This window comes from Podarcis pityusensis, assembly GCF_964106645.2.
Source record: "Podarcis pityusensis genome assembly, chromosome: 12".
NCBI classification, from domain to species: Eukaryota; Metazoa; Chordata; class Lepidosauria; order Squamata; family Lacertidae; genus Podarcis; species Podarcis pityusensis.
Genome location: NC_138037.1, coordinates 24819141 through 24838277, shown reverse-complemented (window position 1 = coordinate 24838277; position 19137 = coordinate 24819141). Strand labels below are relative to the sequence as shown.

The 19137-nt window shown below is 44.6% G+C and overlaps 1 protein-coding gene and 1 long non-coding RNA gene across 2 annotated transcripts; one reads left to right on the top strand and one right to left on the bottom strand.

Annotated features, from left to right (window-relative positions):
• Nucleotides 1-1405: 1405 nt before the first annotated feature.
• On the top strand, nt 1406-15051 carry VIM (vimentin). The gene is made up of 9 exons (XM_080974497.1): nt 1406-2059; nt 3519-3579; nt 9444-9539; nt 9650-9811; nt 11486-11611; nt 12787-13007; nt 13098-13141; nt 13633-13715; nt 14688-15051. Exons 1-9 carry the CDS (start codon nt 1500-1502, stop codon nt 14724-14726), a joined length of 1392 nt encoding a protein of 463 aa, XP_080830623.1. The 5' UTR covers nt 1406-1499; the 3' UTR covers nt 14727-15051.
• On the bottom strand, nt 14920-17978 carry LOC308459331. Its single transcript, XR_013978011.1, has 2 exons — nt 16347-17978; nt 14920-16265 (listed from the first exon to the last, which is right to left on the bottom strand). It is a non-coding gene; the product is annotated as an uncharacterized lncRNA (long non-coding RNA).
• Nucleotides 17979-19137: the final 1159 nt, after the last annotated feature.

Sequence of the window (19137 nt, the reverse complement as noted above, 5' to 3'; positions counted from 1 at the left end):
CTGGGATTCAGAATATTTTTTTTCTTGTTTTCCTCCTCCAAAAACTAGGTGCGTCTTATGGTCTGGTGCGTCTTATAGAGCGAAAAATACGGTATGTTTTCAGGAAAAAACATCTGTGGCTCCCTAGATGTTGCTGTGAAGAACTCCCATTGGCTAGGCTGGCTGGGAGATGACAGGGAAAGTAGTCTTTCCTGCAGGTTTCAAAGCTCACGCCCACTCCCATCATCATCCCACCGGCTGGACTAGATAGACACCCATCATCATCTGGGGGGGGGGCACGATCCCCGCACCGATTTTTGCCATTAGCAGCTGGTTACTCAGAAGCAAGTCCCACCGAGTTCAGCGAAGTTTGCTCCAGGGCAAATAGGCTGCGTGGGCGCCGAGTCTGGCGCACAGCTTTAAAGGGAAGTTGCAAACTTATATGTCCTTCCCTTTACGGATGCGTCTCCAATCGTGCAGGAGAAGCATCGACCAGAAAATGCAGCCCAACTGCTGCGAAAGGTTTTTTGTTTTTGCTTTTTTAAAGGGAGAGAAAGAGAGAAAAACCAGCCAGCCAAATAACGGCCACGGCGCCTCAGATAGGCCCCGGCTGGTGCCATGTGGAAGGGATTGATAATGACGCGTGCAGCCTCTTGCGTCTCTGCAAGCGCCTGTCCCGAGGAAACCTGGCTGGTTTTTGCTCGCGAGGCAAAGAGCCTCCTTCTCCTCGGGCTGGAGGCGCCTCGACATGCGGGGACTCCCCAGAGCAAAGGAGAACTCCTTCGCCACCCAGCCCAGCACCTCCCTCCCTCGGATTCGTTTTCCCAACTTCTCAAAAACTCTGCGCGAGGAAAAGGGGACGCGACGGTTCCCCCATTAGCTTGGTTGTCCTGCCCATCCCCACCCCATGGTATTCATGATCCTGCAGCCAGTTCCTTCCACTTTCCACAGGCTCCGATCTCCACGTCTCGCCTTCAACCTCCCCACATCTGTTTCTCGTTGAGATCCCTCCAACTTCTCCACCCCCCTTGTTGCGGTGTCGTCCCCCCGCGTTCTCCGCCCCCGTCCTTTCCATCCTTTTCACTCTCTCCCCTCCTCCCTCCTGCACCCTGCGCAGCCACAAATCAGGAGTTTGCAAGGCCAGGGGGGTGGGCACCGCCTCCCTCCTCCCCCCCCCGTCGTGGCTTTTCTCCCCTATTAATCATCCCCCTCCCTCCCCTTGAGCAGGAAAAGCCTTTGCATCTGCTTTTCCTGCTTTTGCAATCAGAGATGGGCCGGGATTGTGGGGGACCAGCCCCGCCCCGCCCGTCCCGGGGGACCCCGTCGGGCAGCGGTTGGCCGCCGCGCGGGGCGGGGCTTGGCTTTTGTCGGACGGGGCGGGAGGGCGTGACTGGCGTATAAGAGGTGCGCGGAGCCCGCTCGGCCGCTCTCCCGCGCCTCTTCCTCCCGCTGCTCGACGGCGCTGCTCTCTCGCGCTCTCTCCCCGGGATTGCCCACCTTCCTCTTCTGGGATTACAACCATGAGTACCACCAGCAGCAGCCGGAGTTCCTACCGCCGCATGTTCGGCGGGGCCGGCGGTCGGCCCAGCTCTTCAAGCAGCAGCCGCTACGTGACGTCGTCGAGCCGCTACTCGCTGGGCAGCGCCCGGCCCAGCAGCGTCCGCCTGGTGTCGTCGGCGCCCGGCGGCGGCGGGCTGTACGCCTCCAAGGCCGTGCGCCTGCGGAGCAGCCTGCCGCCGATGCGGATGCTGGGCGTCGATGGCGGCGTGGACTTCTCTCTGGCCGACGCCATCAACACGGAGTTCAAGGCCAACCGCACCAACGAGAAAGCCGAGCTGCAGGACCTCAACGACCGCTTCGCCAACTACATCGACAAGGTGCGCTTCCTCGAGCAGCAGAACAAGATCCTGCTGGCCGAGCTCGAGCAGCTCAAGGGCAAAGGCACGTCCCGCCTGGGCGACCTCTACGAGGAGGAGATGCGCGAACTGCGCCGGCAGGTGGACCAGCTCACCAATGACAAGGCCCGCGTGGAGGTGGACCGCGACAACTTGGCCGAAGACATCATGCGCCTGCGGGAAAAGTAAGGCGCGGGTCCCCTGGACGGGGCGGGGGGGGGGGTCCGGGGCGAGGGCTGGGCTGGGCTGTTTGAGTAAACTACATTGGCCCCAATGGGACTTGGGGTTTGAGTAGTGGCTTGCCCTGCCAGACTTCCTGCTCTCCGAGTAGTGGTTCCGTCTGTGATGGCGCGCGCGCATCCTTTGCAAACAAAGGAAATGTGCTTCTCGTTTCAAAATGCCTGCAAATTTGTGCGAATTCAGCCAGCCAGATTGATTGATTTGTTGGTTGATTGGATGGTTAACACTTCCTCGTTCAGGTTACAGCCCTCGTTCTGTCCTTCTCCATCCATCCCTCTCCCCTTAGGAATGAAGTTGTCGCATCAGCGCTAAGCAAATATAAAAGTCTGAGCGTTCATTCATTCCTTTGATTCAGAAAGCTTGTGAATTCAGTCACGTGGGCTGATTCAGAATGATCACATTCACTTTGTGAATCGCATGAAGGACTCGTCATGTGAAAAAGTTCAGAAAACTTTTCCACAGCTGAGCCTGCGCTGGCTGGAGGCACTGAAGAGGCAGCTGGGCAAGCGCCTTTGTCTTAAGAATCTGCAGTGTGGTGGGTCCCGTTATTCACACTCTGCAGCACAAAGAACAAGGGATAAAGTTCCATTCTTGTTTTACTCTGATGCTTTAGCAGGGCGATTCCATTAAAGGGGAATTACTTGCAAATAAACATTGAGAGGTGTGGTTTACTCCCATGTAAGTGTGCATAGAATTGGGCTGCTAGCCCCACCCAGTTCAATAGACTTTACTTTGGCTTCAATTTGCATTTTTTGCTAGAAGCAAGGCCCATTGCACTGGGTGGGAATTTCTTCTGAATAAACTTGTAGAGGATTGTGGTGCTAGCCTGCAATTCCTCACAGACTTACTTCTGTGTAAAGTTGCATAGATTGGATTGCACTGTTACTCTACCCATTGTTGAATCAGTTTATGCTGGTACTTTCCAAAGTTGCATGGTTGCAAGTGCCTGGTAATTTGCCACGTTGGTATTAGAATTATAAGGTCTAGATCAGGGCTAAGTTTGAATTTATGGTTTGGGGAGCTGCTGCAAACCTCCAGTTTTAACAAAATGTGTTAGGCAAACAATCCACAATTGTAGGTCATCTCTCCCTCCCACTCAGCTAGTTGAATAAGTGGGGTAGCCTTCCCCCCCTTCCCTCCCTTTTTTGCTGGGCTTATGTTTATTGGTGGATTTAACGCTGCTGCTTCTGCAAGAGTTCTGCTCCAAGTCTGGTCACACTGTAATGAAAACGGAGCCACACAAATGGAGGCATGGGGTGCTTTTGTGTGGAAGACCTCCCCCTCCCACACTCTTCCCCCTTTTGCTTCTCTTTCCCTCATGGGTGTGGCTGACTGTCCATCAAATCTGAACTTCACTTGGTCAGCTTTTTTCATTTCTTTGAATGGGTCCTTTAATTTTTCCAGACTTCAAGATGAGATGCTTCAGAGGGAAGAAGCTGAGAACAACCTGCAATCTTTCAGACAGGTTTGTAATTTCATACATCCCACCACCCCCACCCCCACCCCGTTAAAGTTTTTAAGTGTTTGTTAAATTCTTACAAGAAAAAAGCGGAACGGAAAGCCACCTGGTGGTTGAAAATGGATAATGGGAGTGTTCTGGTTCTTCGGTACAAATTCAAGTAGTTCTTTCACTTCCCTTGTGTTTTGACTCATACGAAACAGTATTTCTGCATTTTTTAGCAGTATTGAAATGTTAAGATCATAAGAGCCCAGCTCAATCAAACCCAAAGGTCAGTCTAGACCAGCTTTCTGCTTTTGCACAGTGGCTAATGGGATTCCTCTGGGAAGCTGGCTACATTTGTTGCTCCCCAGCAACTTATAGTCTGATGCACGCTGCCTCTGTTCCTGGAGTTTTCATCTAACCATGATGTCTAGTAACTATGAAGATCTATACTGGGGTAGCCACCATGATGATGTTGACCTAAACCAATTTCCCCCAACCATTGGCCATGTTGGCTGGGACTGATGGGAGTTGTAGTCTAACAACATCTAGATGGCACCAATATTGGCTAACCTTGATCTAGACACATTGTCATATAACAGCATTGTTGCATTCAGATGCTGAAGATGAAAGGATAGCATATTGCCATGGGCCAAGTAGTAAGTTTGTGGCGGAGAAACTTTCTAACACAACTTGCTGGTCATGCTTTCAGGCACTATGTTAACACCAGCTGTGTCCAGCTTTTTGAGCTGTGCTTGAATTTAGCAGAGGCACTTACAAGCACATAGCGCTCTTGCAGGGGCCAAGAATTGTTTCTGTTTTATCAACGTCTAGCCTGTTACCCAGAGAAGCTCTGTGGAATCGGTTTTTCAGATTGGTAAGGGTGAAAGGGAGCCATCTGTTCGCTTGGCTGAAAGGTATTAATGGTTTCTATGGGATTCACTATGGAATGCCGATGCAGGCATTAACAGCGACTGTGGTGGCAGCAGATTGAAATAATAGGAGCCTTTGTGTTCTGGGGGTGCTTATGGCAGGCTGCATTCTTGCTGGATGTGTAATGATGCAAGCATATTTAGAAACCCATAATTTAAAGCACTGGCCACTTCAGCTGGTCCAGTCTCTAACTGATTATTGAACAAGATTGTCCGCTAATTATATTGCTGACATGAAGACCGACCTAAAGTCAACAAGGATGTTAATTTAGGACTGCATAATAATTAATACTTCAGGCATTCCTTCCCATCCCGCTAGACTGGTTCACTGGACATTTGAAGTAAATAACATTTGGAGCCTTTCAAACCTTAGCCATTTTGCTTTGAAAAAGGAAGCTTTTCTGCCTTAAGTTCTCTGTGTGCCAATTTTTAATACAATAACTAATTTTCAAACCTCTATTTCAAAGGAGAATGTCAGATGGAAACGGATCCTTTTAAGTAAAGCCATCTCCATAAGACAGTGAGAGTCTGAGTTTGGGCAAAATTCATGAAATAAGTTGCATTTTTCAATTAACTTAAAATAAAAATGTTTGCAACTTTACTGACTATATCCCCCCCCCCTTTTGAGCCAGATTCTCAGTTTGTGGAAGAAACATCTTTAGCCCATACTCCTATACGCAACCTTGTAGTAAGCCCATTGAATCCTGTGGGAATTACTTTAGAGTTGAAGCAGGATAGTGCATTTGGTTTGAGACTTTGAAGTAAAAGAAGAGGAAGGTGAAATTCGAGAGAGCTGGGTGCACAAGCATGAATGAGACATGTGGCTTGCAGAGTTGTCTTCTACAGTTACTGGTGTGAGCCCCCAGAGTGACCCTAAACTGAGTCTTGGTACTCTTTGGATATGTCTAGTACTGCAGAGAGCTTCAGTCTCTGTGTAGCCCAGAGCACCTTTGTGCGTGGCCTGATAGTTCCATTTGCATGGTTGTCTGCCTCTGAGTGTGGGGAATCCGAGAAGGGATAACATAGCACATTGCTAGGACCACATCTGTCTTGTGGGTATTCTCCAAGACTTCCACTCAGGTAGAAAAAGATTACCAAATACTGAGCCTTCTTGACTCATTCCCCTTGCTTTGCTGGGACTCTTGATCTATCCTACATGAGCCACGTGACTGGGGGGAGCTATAAATAAAGGGAACAATGCACAATGGTGTTGTGTCCTCTTTCCTCATGTGTTTGCAATGTTGATTGAGGATTATTTAGCCCAGACCCATAATGCAGATGCAACACTTAGGAGCTTATTCTGTTTTTATTTTTATCTCTGCCATACTGTAAACCTAAAGCACACTGGCTATGTTCCAGCATTCTTGAGCACATGGAAGAATATGATAAGAGATGGTCATGCACAGATGATGTAATGAAGTGAACCTTTGGGTACAATATCTGATCTGGTAAAACACTTACCATGTAGGAAGCTGCATGCATTTTGCTGGTGAGATGTTACATGTGGTACAATACCACTGTATAGCTTAGGCATTTGAAAGAGAAAAAGCAGGATCTTGGAACAGAACTACTTAGGGTGGTGAAATCATTAAAATCCTTAACATTAGGCTAAGCATTAGCTTTTGGAAGCCCCGAGGCTGATTCCCCACTTCCACCTTCCTAGCTAACTCCAGGTATGCTTAGGACACCTTGTGGGAAGGAATAGAGAAACCAGTGTTGTCGAGAGGTAGAATGAAAGATACTTTGCTCACGCATTTAGGGGACATTTGACTTGGGTCATGGCTTGTCCTAGACAGAAGGGTCCTAGGTTACTGTCAATTGACAAGCTCTTTGGCAGCAGGCCCAAAACAACTTTGCTGGAGTTCACTGGGCTATCTTGACTTGATATAAGAGCTTCACATACTCAGGCTGGTCTGCCTGCAAGAATTGCTTCCTCGTTTTACTGTGCATGATTGACAGATGGAGGCCATGGAAGAACCAGCGCTCAGATCCAAATAGCCTAATTGCTACAACTCTGTGCAGCAGTGAAGTTGCCAGATACCTTTACAAGTTTAATTTAGTATGGATCCCAAGTTTGATTGTGACCTCCCAAACATAGGGGTTTAAGGCTGTGAAGTGTGTGTGTGTGTGTGTGTGTGTGTGTATGTATGGTGTCAAGCTTCCCTCCCCATAATTTAATGGCTCAGAATGAAATAGCAGCTCACAATGAGTGTTTTCAGCAAACTGTCTTTGAAGTCTGTAAAGTGACACTTGAAAGAGATGAGGGTGTCCTGCTGGAAAGAGCTTAGGAAGGATAAGCTGCGTCCCCCTTGGTTGAAACATGGGGAAGAAAAATGCTAAATCCCTGAAGCTGGAAGGTGGGGGGCAAAGCTTGTATTCCTCTAGTATCCCATAAATGTCTCAGGGCATTCCTCTAAAATGGGTGAGGAACCAAGGGCCTCTCCAGCTGTTGTAGGATTCCTCAACTCCCATCAGCCCCAGCCAGCATAGCCAGTGTTCAGGCAATGATGGGAGTCATGGTCTTGCAGGGCTCCCCACCCCAGCCATTGTCTTCAGGCGTAAAACCTCAACTCAGCAATGCTTTGTTCCTAACTAGCATCTCTTGGCTAGTGACCTGCTTCACCACAATGCATCTCTATATGTATATATACAGATGCATATATACAGTTGAGCTCTTAGCCTTCTGCACATGTTAACTTGAGTATGTAGAGCATAGTTACATAGAGTGGGACTCTGCTTTTACCTCTCCCTCCCCCAAATTGTGTCACCCGCCCCCAACAATGGCATGCTCCGCATGTAGAAAAAAGCCCAGTGTGCAAGGAGCTCCATGCAGTGGGCCAGGCATGTGGTGCTCCAGCTTGCAGAGGCACATGCGTTCTTCTACAGGCAGAGTGAACCATGTGGTTGTTGAAGGTGCAACACCAGAGCTAAAACTGGCTCTTCTCTGCAGTCTACATGATTATGTCTTCTAAGTTTCCTTCATAGTTCTTTGCTTTCTCCATAATTGTGTTCCACTGAGAGCCAGCACCTGTTGCTTATTGGACTCAAAGGAACTCCTTCCCCAATAGTTCAAGCCCAGACTGTCATCTCAAGTCAAGCTGCAAGAGTGCACTCTAGTTATACTTGCATGTGGATATTTATTTATTTTTTAGTGCTAGCCACAACTGGGCTAATACTTTTGCTGCCTGAGCTTGTGTTGCTTTCCCAGACTCTCAAATAAAAATCTGCAATACCCCTAGCCAGCCAAGTTACTTTAGCATGGGGGGAGCCAATGTGGTACTCTCCAGATGGTACTGGACTGACAATTGGGCTGATGGAAGTTGGGAGTACAGCAACATCTGGAAGGGAGCACATTGACTACTCCTGCTTTAGCACCTGAGACTGAAAATCGCACAAGAACATCTCCCCTTTCTAACAGTAAAATAAATAACAGTTTGCTTGACCACTTATGAAACTCCAAAAACATCTTCCAGCAATGGCACTCTTTCACTCTTTGCCTAAAGGTGTTGTTGTTCAAAGTTTTGAGGGGGAGAGTGGGCCACAATCACTAGCCTGGTGCATCTAGAACAATCTGCATTAGCTTTCAGTGGACCGAGCCTGTTCATTTTTCAGCTATACTTGCAACAGGTGCCTTGAGAGGAGGATATGAATTCTTGCTGTGGGGTCACACTTGTCTGGGATAAGCAGTGAGCTTTCAGGCATGAAATCTGATTTCTGAAATGGCATTGCTGAGTTCCTGTGTGAAATAACTGGCAGCTTTGCACAGTTGCAGAGAAAACAAAAGTAGGTTCTGAGATGAGCGCTAATCTCTTTTGCTTACTGCCAAGTACACACAACACAACATTATCTGCCTTTCTGTTGTGGCTGAGCCCTGCTGTATTTTGCCGTCCTTCTCCAGCCCAGCTAATCCTTTGCCTGGAGTCTTAAATGACACCAACTATTTCTTTTGTGTAACAAACCTGCTGTCCTAAATGGAATGGAATGATAAAGTTTGTGGACATTCATTAGTAGCTTGTTTCAGGTGCATTAATATTTCAAATAACTTTCCTGACGTAATATCCTAAAGTTCCTAAAGTACTTGTATGCCTTTGATCCTGTTGCAATGAATTTAGTGTGTAACTAGGTTACTTTAACCACACAAAAACATGCCACACCATTCGTTTCATCTCAGACTGCATACAACTTCTATCTAAACTAAACTTTTTTTTTCTGGTGGTCAAATGTGTTTAGTCTAAGTTGAGATCACCTAGATACAGTGATGCTGGCTTTCCAGAAAAAAATACTGGAAAATTTCTGCTACTCCATATTGATTTGATTCTGCATGTTTCAAACTGGTATTCATAAGCCAAACTAAAAGTATGTCATACTAACTTTAAAGTTTTTTCCGTAGCCAAAAATAGTTGAACTGAAATACTGAATTAGAGTTAGGGAATTCAATAAAGTACACTTGGTGTGCTTAAAATATTATAATCAAAAATTTTATTGGAAATTACTGATAATGGAATGATTAAGACATGACATGACAATAGTATGTTTTTTAATTAAGAAAACAATTGAAGGTGCCAATAAGATTTATACTTCCCCCTCTTTTGACTGAAAGCTGTGCAGCCTTTCTGAAAATAGCTCCCTAGAAAAAGTGATTGCAGTTTCAGATTTGACTAGACTTCGTTGATCATTAATTAATGTTATGAAACAATGACTTTCTCAAAATGGAAAATTGTATGCAGAAAAAATATAGCTGTGGAGAGCTTTGGTCGGATTCTGTGCTGTAGACAATTTTCCATGGAGAAATGTCAAACCTCCACCTCAGTTACTGAAGGAAGGAAGTGAAATCGAGCCGCTCCTTATTTAGACAGAAGTTTGTTCATTGCAGACATTTTTGCCCCATATTACAACATTCTCCCAGTTAGCTTATGAACGTTTCTGACACCTTTCCCCCTGTTGTTCCTCCCTCAGGATGTTGACAATGCCTCCTTGAACCGCCTGGATCTTGAACGCAAAGTTGAATCTCTGCAAGAAGAGATTATCTTCTTGAAGAAGCTCCATGATGAGGTAATTTTTGAACTCCCATCAGCTTTCAAATGTGATTCCTTAGGGGGGAAATGAATTGCATTGGTAAAAACGTTCAATCTCTGGAATGTCATCCTTTTCTTCCCTTGAAGGAAATCCGTGAGCTTCAGGCCCAGATCCAGGAACAACATATCCAGATCGATGTGGATGTTGCCAAACCTGATCTCACTGCTGCCCTGCGCGATGTGCGTCAACAGTACGAAAGTGTTGCTGCTAAGAACCTCCAGGAAGCTGAAGAGTGGTACAAATCCAAAGTAAGCGAATGGCCTTTGGCTTCAATTAGAGGATTTCTTTAATAAAATAATATACTTTAGTTCAGCAGTTCTACATTTTGTCATTTGGATGCAAAGTGCTAATCTTAGTTGTCTGAATGTGATGGTCATGGAACTATTAGGGATCTACTGTAGGCCTTGATACTACAGAAAGCACTGCCTCAAAATGGCGGTATACTGCAGATTTCTTCAAAAAATAAAAATAAAACGTGTGTATGTTAGATTATTTATGTCCCACACTTTCTGTCACAAAAAGGATTCTGACAGGTGGCTTTAATAAAATGAGACCATTAAAAGCAATCCATTAAAAATAAATAATAATTAGTAATGAGAGCATTTCACTCTCGTTTTAAGAGAGGGACACTTACAAGCTACACTCAGCTCAGGCTATGTAAGGTGTACACTCTTCGCCTCTTCCCAACCTCCAGTGCCCCAAAGAGAATACCAGAAACAGTTAAGAAACAAATCATAGTCTCCAAGTAACGCAACACAGAACTTTGGAAACTGCCGGAACTGAATTGGGTGAACACATGAACTTGGCAAGTCTGCCCAGGGATGCAGTTTTAGCTTCTTATCCATCAGCATTAGAATTCTTCTTATAATTCTTATTTATTGCCTACCCTTAACCAGCAGGTCCCAGGGTGGGTTACAACAATTTAAAATTCAGAATTAAAAACAGTTAAGACAGAATACAGTTGCAGGAATAGGGTGGGCCATGAAAGCACACACATCATATCTGTGTTAGAATCACTGATTTTATTTATATTTCGGTTAAAAAAATGTTACTTGGGTTTAACCTCTTGGAGATTTTCTGTCAAATACGTGTTATATAAATTTTCTTAATTTATATTTTGGATATTTTAAATTTAAAACATATTTTCAATTTTTAAAATAAGGGTGGTTCCTGGTGTTCCTTGATAAGTGGTACTTAATAACATGTAAAAGTTGAGAAAATGTAGGTGCAGCATTGTAAGTTCAATACTTCTAAGAATATACTGTATTTTTCCATGTACAAGATGCCCCCTATTTTGGGGGACTCCAAATTAAGAAAACACCCCTGAGCGCTACCCATGTATAAGACGAGCCCCAATTCTAAACTTAATTTTTGGTAAAAAAACCCTAGTCTTATACACGGAAAAATACGGTATTCCCCATAAAACTAGAATCAAAACTTACTTGCTTTGTTGTTCTGTGACAGGATCGTGTGTGTCTTTGTACCTTGATGTGTCTTGAAGGGATAGTTGCAGGCCAGTAACATACTGGTTTGTTTTTTTTAAAAAGTATTGTGTCCTGTTGCTAAGGTGCATCTGGCAAGCTGCAGATGGGTTTGGTTATGTTGTTAAAAGCAGTTGGAATTCTGTAGGGACTTCTCTGCTTGGTAAACAAATGTCTCACAGACACATATATCAGGAGGTCACATTGCAATTGTGAAACGAGCTTGTTAAAAAAGACAGGGTTGTAGCATGCAAGTCTTCATGACACAGAGGCCTAGTCCACTCAAAGTGGCTTGTCCTGTAAGGTGCAAATCAGCTGAGTTCTGCTTATCAATCATGCCCTTTGGTACCAGAGTTTAATTCTCCCAGTCCTTGATATGTGTCTTTGCTAAAAGGTGGGCTCTTGAAAAAGTTCATCTAGTTAACCTTGGTGTGGTGTTAGTTTGCAGATCTGTCTGAAGCAGCCTCCCGGAACAATGATGCCCTGCGTCAGGCCAAACAAGAAGCGAATGAGTACCGCAGGCAAATTCAGAGTCTCACCTGTGAAGTGGATGCACTTAAAGGAACTGTAAGTGAAAGATGACGCTTGGAGGGGAAGGCTTTGGCAGGTGGTGGTGGTTTTTTAAGAAGAAAGGTATGTTTAGGTCTGCATTTCTCAGCCATTCTTTCGGAATAGCGCAACTTAAATATTAAAAAGGTAAAGGGACCCCTGACCATTAGGTCCAGTCGTGACCGACTCTGGGGTTGCAGTGCTCATCTCGCTTTATTGGCCGAGGGAGCCGATGTACAGTTTCCGGGTCATGTGACCAGCATGACTAAGCCGCTTCTGGGGAACCAGAGCAGCGCACGGAAACACCGTTTACCTTCCCGCTGGAGTGGTATGTATTTATCTACTTGCACATTAACGTGCTTTTGAACTGCTAGGTTGGCAGGAGCAGGGACCGAGCAATGGGAGCTCACCCCGTTGCGGGGATTTGAACCGCCGACCTTCTGATCGGCAAGTCCTAGGCTCTGTGCGTTAACCCACAGCGCCACCCGCGTCCCAGCTTAAATATTACATGTTTGCAAAAGAGACCTTTCAAACAATAAAGTTGGCATATGCCCTAACAAAGCTGCCTGATGTGGAAATGAGCCTGTGGTTCATCTCTGTCTCTGATCTCAAGCTGGTGATAAAACTAGGGCCAAGATCTCAGGCTACCCTAAAAATGCTTTCAATTGGAGATTCTAGGGATTGAATGTACAGCCTTGTCATGCATGTGATCTGCTGCTGAGCTGCTGTCTTTGCAGAATGTTCTGCACTTGTAAAATGAATCTAATCTTACGATTGAGTCCATTCTGCACATTCTTGTAGCAAGTGAAGGAGTCTTCTGTCTTCCATGTTTACACTTGGGAACATATAAATCTGCTTTAACACTGAGCCAGAAAGTTGTATTTCACTCAGGATTGTCTACACCAGGGCTGGCAGACATGTGGTCTTCCAGATGTTTCTGGATTAAAAAATACGTTTTTACATATGTAAACTTGAATCAGCCCTGGGCAGCATTTCTTAATGGTCAGGGATGAATTGAGCCATTGGGTTTTTTTCCGCTTTAATCCTACCGGAGTATAAACTCATTGAAATTAATAGACATTATTAACTCGGGTCCACTTGGTTGGATACAACCTGTTGATTTCACCATTTTACCCATGAACTGAATGCTATCGCTTGAAGCCTCAGTGTATGCTTTTGTAAAATCTCTCCAGAACGAATCCCTGGAACGCCAGATGCGTGAGATGGAGGAGAACTTTAATCTTGAAGCTGCTAACTACCAAGACAACATTGCCCGACTCCAGGATGAGATCCGAAACATTAAGGAAGAAATGGCTCGCCATCTGAGCGAGTACCAAGACCTGCTGAATGTAAAGATGGCTCTTGATATTGAGATTGCCACTTATAGGAAACTGCTGGAGGGAGAAGAGAGCAGGTACTAGATTCATCCGGTGGACCCTCAGCAGGCATATCTGAAAAGTTTTAGCCACCTTATCTAAATATGACTTCTGTCTTCTTTTTTCAGAATCACAATGCCAATTCCGACTTTTGCTTCCCTGAACCTGAGAGGTAAGCAAGTGCCATCTATACCTGGTAGCTGGACCTCCTTGGTGTATTAACCATTTTTATGTAAATAGTACTAATATTGAGTTTAAGTCTGCAATAGAAGGTCTCAGTTTTGGCATATGATGTATGTAAAGGGTCTGGACTTCCCTTGATGCACTCTTGAGTCCTTGTTGCAATGCCCACTTTGTATCAGATGTGTAATCTGGGACTAGAATTGTTGAAGTGTCCTTCTCTGGGTCTAGGTGGTGGGTGGTCCTGCCTTTTGCCAGTGGGTGGGTGTGGATGGTCCTGACTTAGGGTTGACTTTGCCGTTTGCTTTTTCAAACATTGTTTTGTTGCTAACCTAAACAGAACTTTCAAAAGGCCTGATATCTCATTGGTTTTGCATAGCAATATTACCCAAGCACTGCTCTAAGAGCAGCATTGCTGTGGTATCTTTCTAACATGAGTGAGAATTCTCTACAGAGTTCTAACTGTGCTATTCTTATCTACAGAAACAAACCTTGAGTCTATCCCAATAGACACCCACTCCAAGAGAACACTTCTTATCAAGACTGTTGAAACTAGAGATGGACAAGTGAGTGCTGCTAACAATTACAGATGTGGGGTTGTATATATACATACATATTTACATTTATGCTGTTAAATGTATCTTCTAGGGGTGTGGAACATACTACTTTAGCATACTGGAATATATTATGGCGGTAACCTTGCCTCTCTTCTGGACTGGCTGTGCGCATGCACACACAAAGACCGTTGAAATAGTCAACCTTTTGTGCCCAGGATGCTTAATGAAAGTCGAGTGTCTACCTCCGAATTTGCGAAGGATCTAGATCCTGCGTTTGCTGTTGTTTCATTGGAACGGTGGGAGGGATAGATACTGGTGACAGGGTATGAAAACTTGGATGAACGGGATTTAATTCTACAAGGATTCCGGGTGAAGCCTAGAATTCCACCCAAAAGTCATCAACAAGCCTATCTAGCCCTGGTTTCTGAGCCCTTAAGTCAGGCTGCTGTCTCTGTTCAAAACCTCCACAATGTGAATAATTTTTCCATTGAATGCTGTGCTTCAAATGCTGTGTGGTGTAGCAATTCCAAGGACTGCTCTGCATTTGTTGGATGTCTTGGGCAGGTTTAAGCATGTGGTAACAGAAGGCCAGCTGTCTCTAAATTGCTGAGTTGCCTTGCTTTAAACTCCCCCCTCCACACCCCCCCTTGGCTCCCAAGTAGATATCTTGAGCAGGTGGTGGGAAGCTGGAAAGACTTTCTGGTGTCCCTCCATATGCTTTGAGGTATCAGAGGGGAGGGCAAGGGGAGCTGGGCACAGTGTTGCACCAGCCTGTTGAGTTGCACCTTCCTTTTTGCTGCCTATACAATCTGTGGACCATGTGGCGAGCCAGATAGTAGTGTTTGTGCAAGATTTCTAGTCACTAGCTTCAAGTGGAAAATATTTCAAGTGGCAGTTAAGCTTCCCTGTGAAAGGTTTAGGAGCTGAGATCAATTGACAATTAAATATCCTTCTAATGCTTTACAATACTTGTCTTAATAGGTTATCAATGAAACTTCTCACCATGATGAACTGGAGTGAAGAAGAGAACAGCACATCTTCCTTGTGCCGAAATGAACCCTTACCAGCAAAACTAAAAAAAGAGAAACAGCTTTTCAAGTGCCTTTCTGCAGTTTTTTCCAAGAGCGCAAGGTGGTTATGCTAGAAGATATAGGTCTTAGATCATGCAAAACTGACTCTCTTGATGGGTTAGAAGAGCTTAAAAAAAAGGGAGTCTAGTTCAGATAGCACTATCTTGTGCTGCAATACTGTTGTTTTTTTAAGTTTCTGAATTGAATAAAACTGCTTTTTCAGCACAGTATGATGAGCAACCTCTCACTGCTTCAATAAACATTTGGGAAATTGCTTTCTCATGTCTTCTTAATTTGCAGCAAGTTTTTAGCAACAATCATAGATCTACTTTCATTGTAGCAGCAAGAAATGCTTCCAAGATTTTTTTTTTTTAATGGAAAACACACACGCACACATTTACACCTGCTCTTTGAAACTTGATGTCTGTCAAGATTAGCTCTTACACAGTAATTATACACTATTGAGGGGATAAATATATTTTCCTTGGGGTATAAGCACATGACTATTCATTTTCCAGCACCCTCATTGTGATTTTTGTTTTAATATAGGAAAAAGGTGTCTCTCCTAGGAAGCTTCTTCATACCACATCAGACCACTGGTCAATTTAGGCTAGTATTGATGGGCAACTTGTGATATTGCTGATGTTTTTCAACTCTCATCAGCCCTGGAAACATTTAGAAAGTGGCAGGCTCCCCACCCCTTACTCTACACAGACTGGCAGTGGCCCTCTAGCATTTGAGACAGCTTGTCTGTCTTAGCACTATAAGGAGAGACATAGGATTGAAACAACCTCTGCAGCCTTTTGCATGCAAGCCATCTGCTCTGCAAGTGGACTATGCTCCCCCACTAGTTGCCCCTAGTGACCAAGACACACACTCCCTTCAGATCAGCTTTTATACTGGGCTGAACTAATAGTAAGGTATTCCTTCCCCAAAGCTGTGAAGTTCTTTTTTGCACTCACCTGAAGTCATTAAAAAAACCAGACCCTGTTGTGCTTCCCATAAGTTGATCTGAGCATCTTCTCTTGCCCCCAACCCTACCTGGCAGCAGTGACTTTGGAGATGCCTAATAAAGGTAGCTACAAGACTTTTGCACTCCTTGCGTTAGAAATGCAACAGCAGTGGTCCAAGAAACATTTATTATCTATCAGATTTGGGGTGTCCTGCAAGCTACTTTTTCCCACAGGTGTCTAAAATAATGCCATGGCATTCCAGAGCCTGTGAAGGCAAATAGGTCTTGCCGTTGCCACTGTTTCTGGTGAATTTTTGGGGAAGGGAAGAGGCACTGATGCTACTAGGGTCAATTTGGTTATAAGCCAGTGCTTGGGACGGAAGTTTATGGCCTCACCAATTTTGACATCACTAGCTGCAATAGTAACCTGCATGGAATGTGCCTGATGGTACAAACCATCTGTTGAATGGTTCCACAATGTGGGTATGAGATGCATATTACTCTCTAGTCTTTTTAAAAAATAGACTGCTTTTGTTGCTGTTCAGGTGCACTCATTTAGCCCTCAATGGTACAGGGTGAAAACCAGTAAGGCTCTTTATCTCCTTGCAGCTCCCTGACCTGCCTTCCCATGTCTAGTAAACAGCACAATTTGACTCAGGAATATGAGAGTGCCACAAATCACCCCCATTTGTCTCATTGATTGGAGTAAACACAGAGCACATATTTATGTACATATATGTAGTGCCAGGCTTCCTATATATCTTGTTATGTGCAGTTTCAAATTGATCAAACTTGCAGGCAACCATTCATACCACTTTTGCTGTCTTTATGTACTAATTTAACAGGGACATGTGAATGGGTTTATTTTAGGAGCAGCTCAAGGTGATGCGTATGGCTCTCCCTGCCTCATTTTCTCCTCACAACTGCTTTGAAGTTTTTTCCTACCATCAAGAGGTATATAAACTTCATGAATTAAAAAATATCAACAACCCTGTGAGATAGCACTGGTCCAAGGCCATAAATGGAGCTTCATGGCTGAGTAGGGGTTTGAACCCTGGTCTCCCAGCTCATAGTCCCAACACTCCTGCCATTATACCACATTGACCTCTGTGTGTGTGTTTTGCGTGCCAGTATTCATGGCTGGTTTAGCTTCCATTCATTTGCTCTTGCAGCTAAGCGCTTGTTTTGCTCACATCTGCTTTGTCTGCATAGCACAAATTATTTCCCTGGTGGGCTTGTGGTGCCAGCATGACTGGCAGAGAACAAGGCTTAGGCCCTTGTTCCCTCCCAGCAGACTTTGGCCCTGTAGGGACCACACAGCCAATTGCTAGTTCGTCTCACGCAAGTCAAGCCTCGGGTAGTGTTAGCAGAGTAAATTAATATAATCATTTGTTGGGTGATCATGTGGCTTATCCCAGCCTTTGAGAGCATGGGTGAGCAGGCCTTTAAAAATTATAAATACCCCTCTCTCTGTTTATTATGGAGTGAAAGCTTTTAATGATAGCTTGAGAACAGGTGGGCAGTTGATGCAATGCCTTTCCAGATTTTTTTTTTCTTTAAGAACTGTGATTTAGAACAGTGTGAGAACAAAAGGTTGTTGGGTCTTGCTGCTTAGTTATTACAACCATTACTTACTATAGGCATTTAGCATTATAAATCCATTTTATTTTTACTATGCCCTTAAAAAAAGATTCCAGGTGTGCTTACAATGAAAATGAAGCTGCACTGAAATTATGTCTATATCCCTGTTTTTCTTAGTGACACCCATTCATTTTAAACAAACAAGCTAGACTGGATTGAATGTAGCTGGGAGAACACACTCCCATCTTCTTTTTCTATTTTCCCGTTGTTGAAAATATCCCACCTAAGTGACTATATAAAAGATACCAGCCTCCAATTACGTTTTACTAAGCATCTCTTATCGGGCAACCTTTTCTTATCTTCAAAGCCATTATTTCTGATTGAGCAGCATTAACATTAATGCCACACATTAATATTTCATTTGTATAAATTGATATGATATGAAAGGGGTAGGCGAGGAAAATATGGCATTTGAAGACCAATGCTCATATGGTGTCCACATGGAAATTATATTAACATTTAGGATGATATTTATTCACTCCCTGTGAGCATGGCCTCTTGTTTCAAGCCTGGCTTTCAGAATTCCTAGTGCTGACTGTATTTTATCAGCCCTCTCAAATAGTCATCCTGTCTTTAGACACATACTAAATATACATCCATCCTGCCAGCCCACCCTCAACGCTTGTGCTTCACTGAACTCTTGGGTCATTGATTGACAGGGTTGAAGGGGAATTCAACCCTCCAAAGGGCATTTTTTGGCCTTTCCCTCCATGATTCACATCATGGCCCTGGCTCAGGAGAATCCTAGGCTAGCTCCAGTGACTTTCTAACCAAGTGGCAATAGCATTTTGGCAGCAAGAACGGATTGCAACGGAGTCAAAATCCTTGCACTAATACAACTGCAAACCCATTGTTGCATAAAGCCCAATAAAGTTGTGGCCTGTTTCATCCTGCAAAGGTGTGTTGGTTGTGCTCCTTCCTGCCGCCCTCCTGGGCTGCCACGTGTGACTGCCGCACAAACAACAGGATAGATGTGAACTGTGGCGGATGTCATGTGCACACCACTTCCCAAAGCAGTGGTTGGAGAGCAAACAGGAGTGTCTGCGAAGCCAAATCACACGCAAACACATCGCTGGAGAAAAGAAATGTGAAACAAAGCTGAGAAATGGATGTGAATGATCTCGCAAGCACCTACTGGCACTCTGCATTGTCAAATGACCAGCACCTGGGTAGAAGGTACACTAGCAGGGACCCCTCAAGAAAGCAGAGGATAAACAGGTTTTAAGTCCATCCGAAGAAAAAACTAGATGTGATTCTAGATCTATCGTTTTCAAGAGCAAGAAGAGAGCTACCCAGCAAATCCTGTTCCGAGCCTCCTCTTAGTTTTGTAGCCCACTTCAGAAATGCCTACTTCACAGGCATTCCCAACTTGGTGCCCTCCAGGTGTTTTGGCAATGCCCATCAGCATGGCCAATGGCCAGGGATGACAGTAGCTGTAATCCAAACATGTCTGCAGGCCACCAGGTTGGGGCAGCTGATTTAGGTTATTATTTAAGTACCAGGTGGAAACTCTTTTATTTCTCTGGGCTTCTCTTTATTATTTGTTGATGCGTCATTGCTTTTGCCTCACTTTGCTCTTGGATTGTTTAACCATTATTATACATTGGACAGTTAGCTTTACTGACTCTTTTTAAAGGGGGGGGGGGAGTTGTTTGAATTTTTGCCTTGCAGGCAGCCTTGAGCTCGCATTGTGGGAAAGAGCATGAAAAGTTTTAAATAAGTGTAAATAAGCACAAAGGCCACTAGGTGGCTGATGATTCAAGGCCGC

Excerpts from the sequence above, each read along its gene's own strand:
- VIM (XM_080974497.1), top strand. The coding sequence starts at position 1,500 with ATGAGTACCACCAGCAGCAGCCGGAGTTCCTACCGCCGCATGTTCGGC. Across the intron at positions 11,612-12,786 it reads TGGATGCACTTAAAGGAACT|AACGAATCCCTGGAACGCCA; the intron begins GTAAGTGAAAGA and ends AAATCTCTCCAG. Across the intron at positions 13,142-13,632 it reads TGCTTCCCTGAACCTGAGAG|AAACAAACCTTGAGTCTATC; the intron begins GTAAGCAAGTGC and ends TCTTATCTACAG.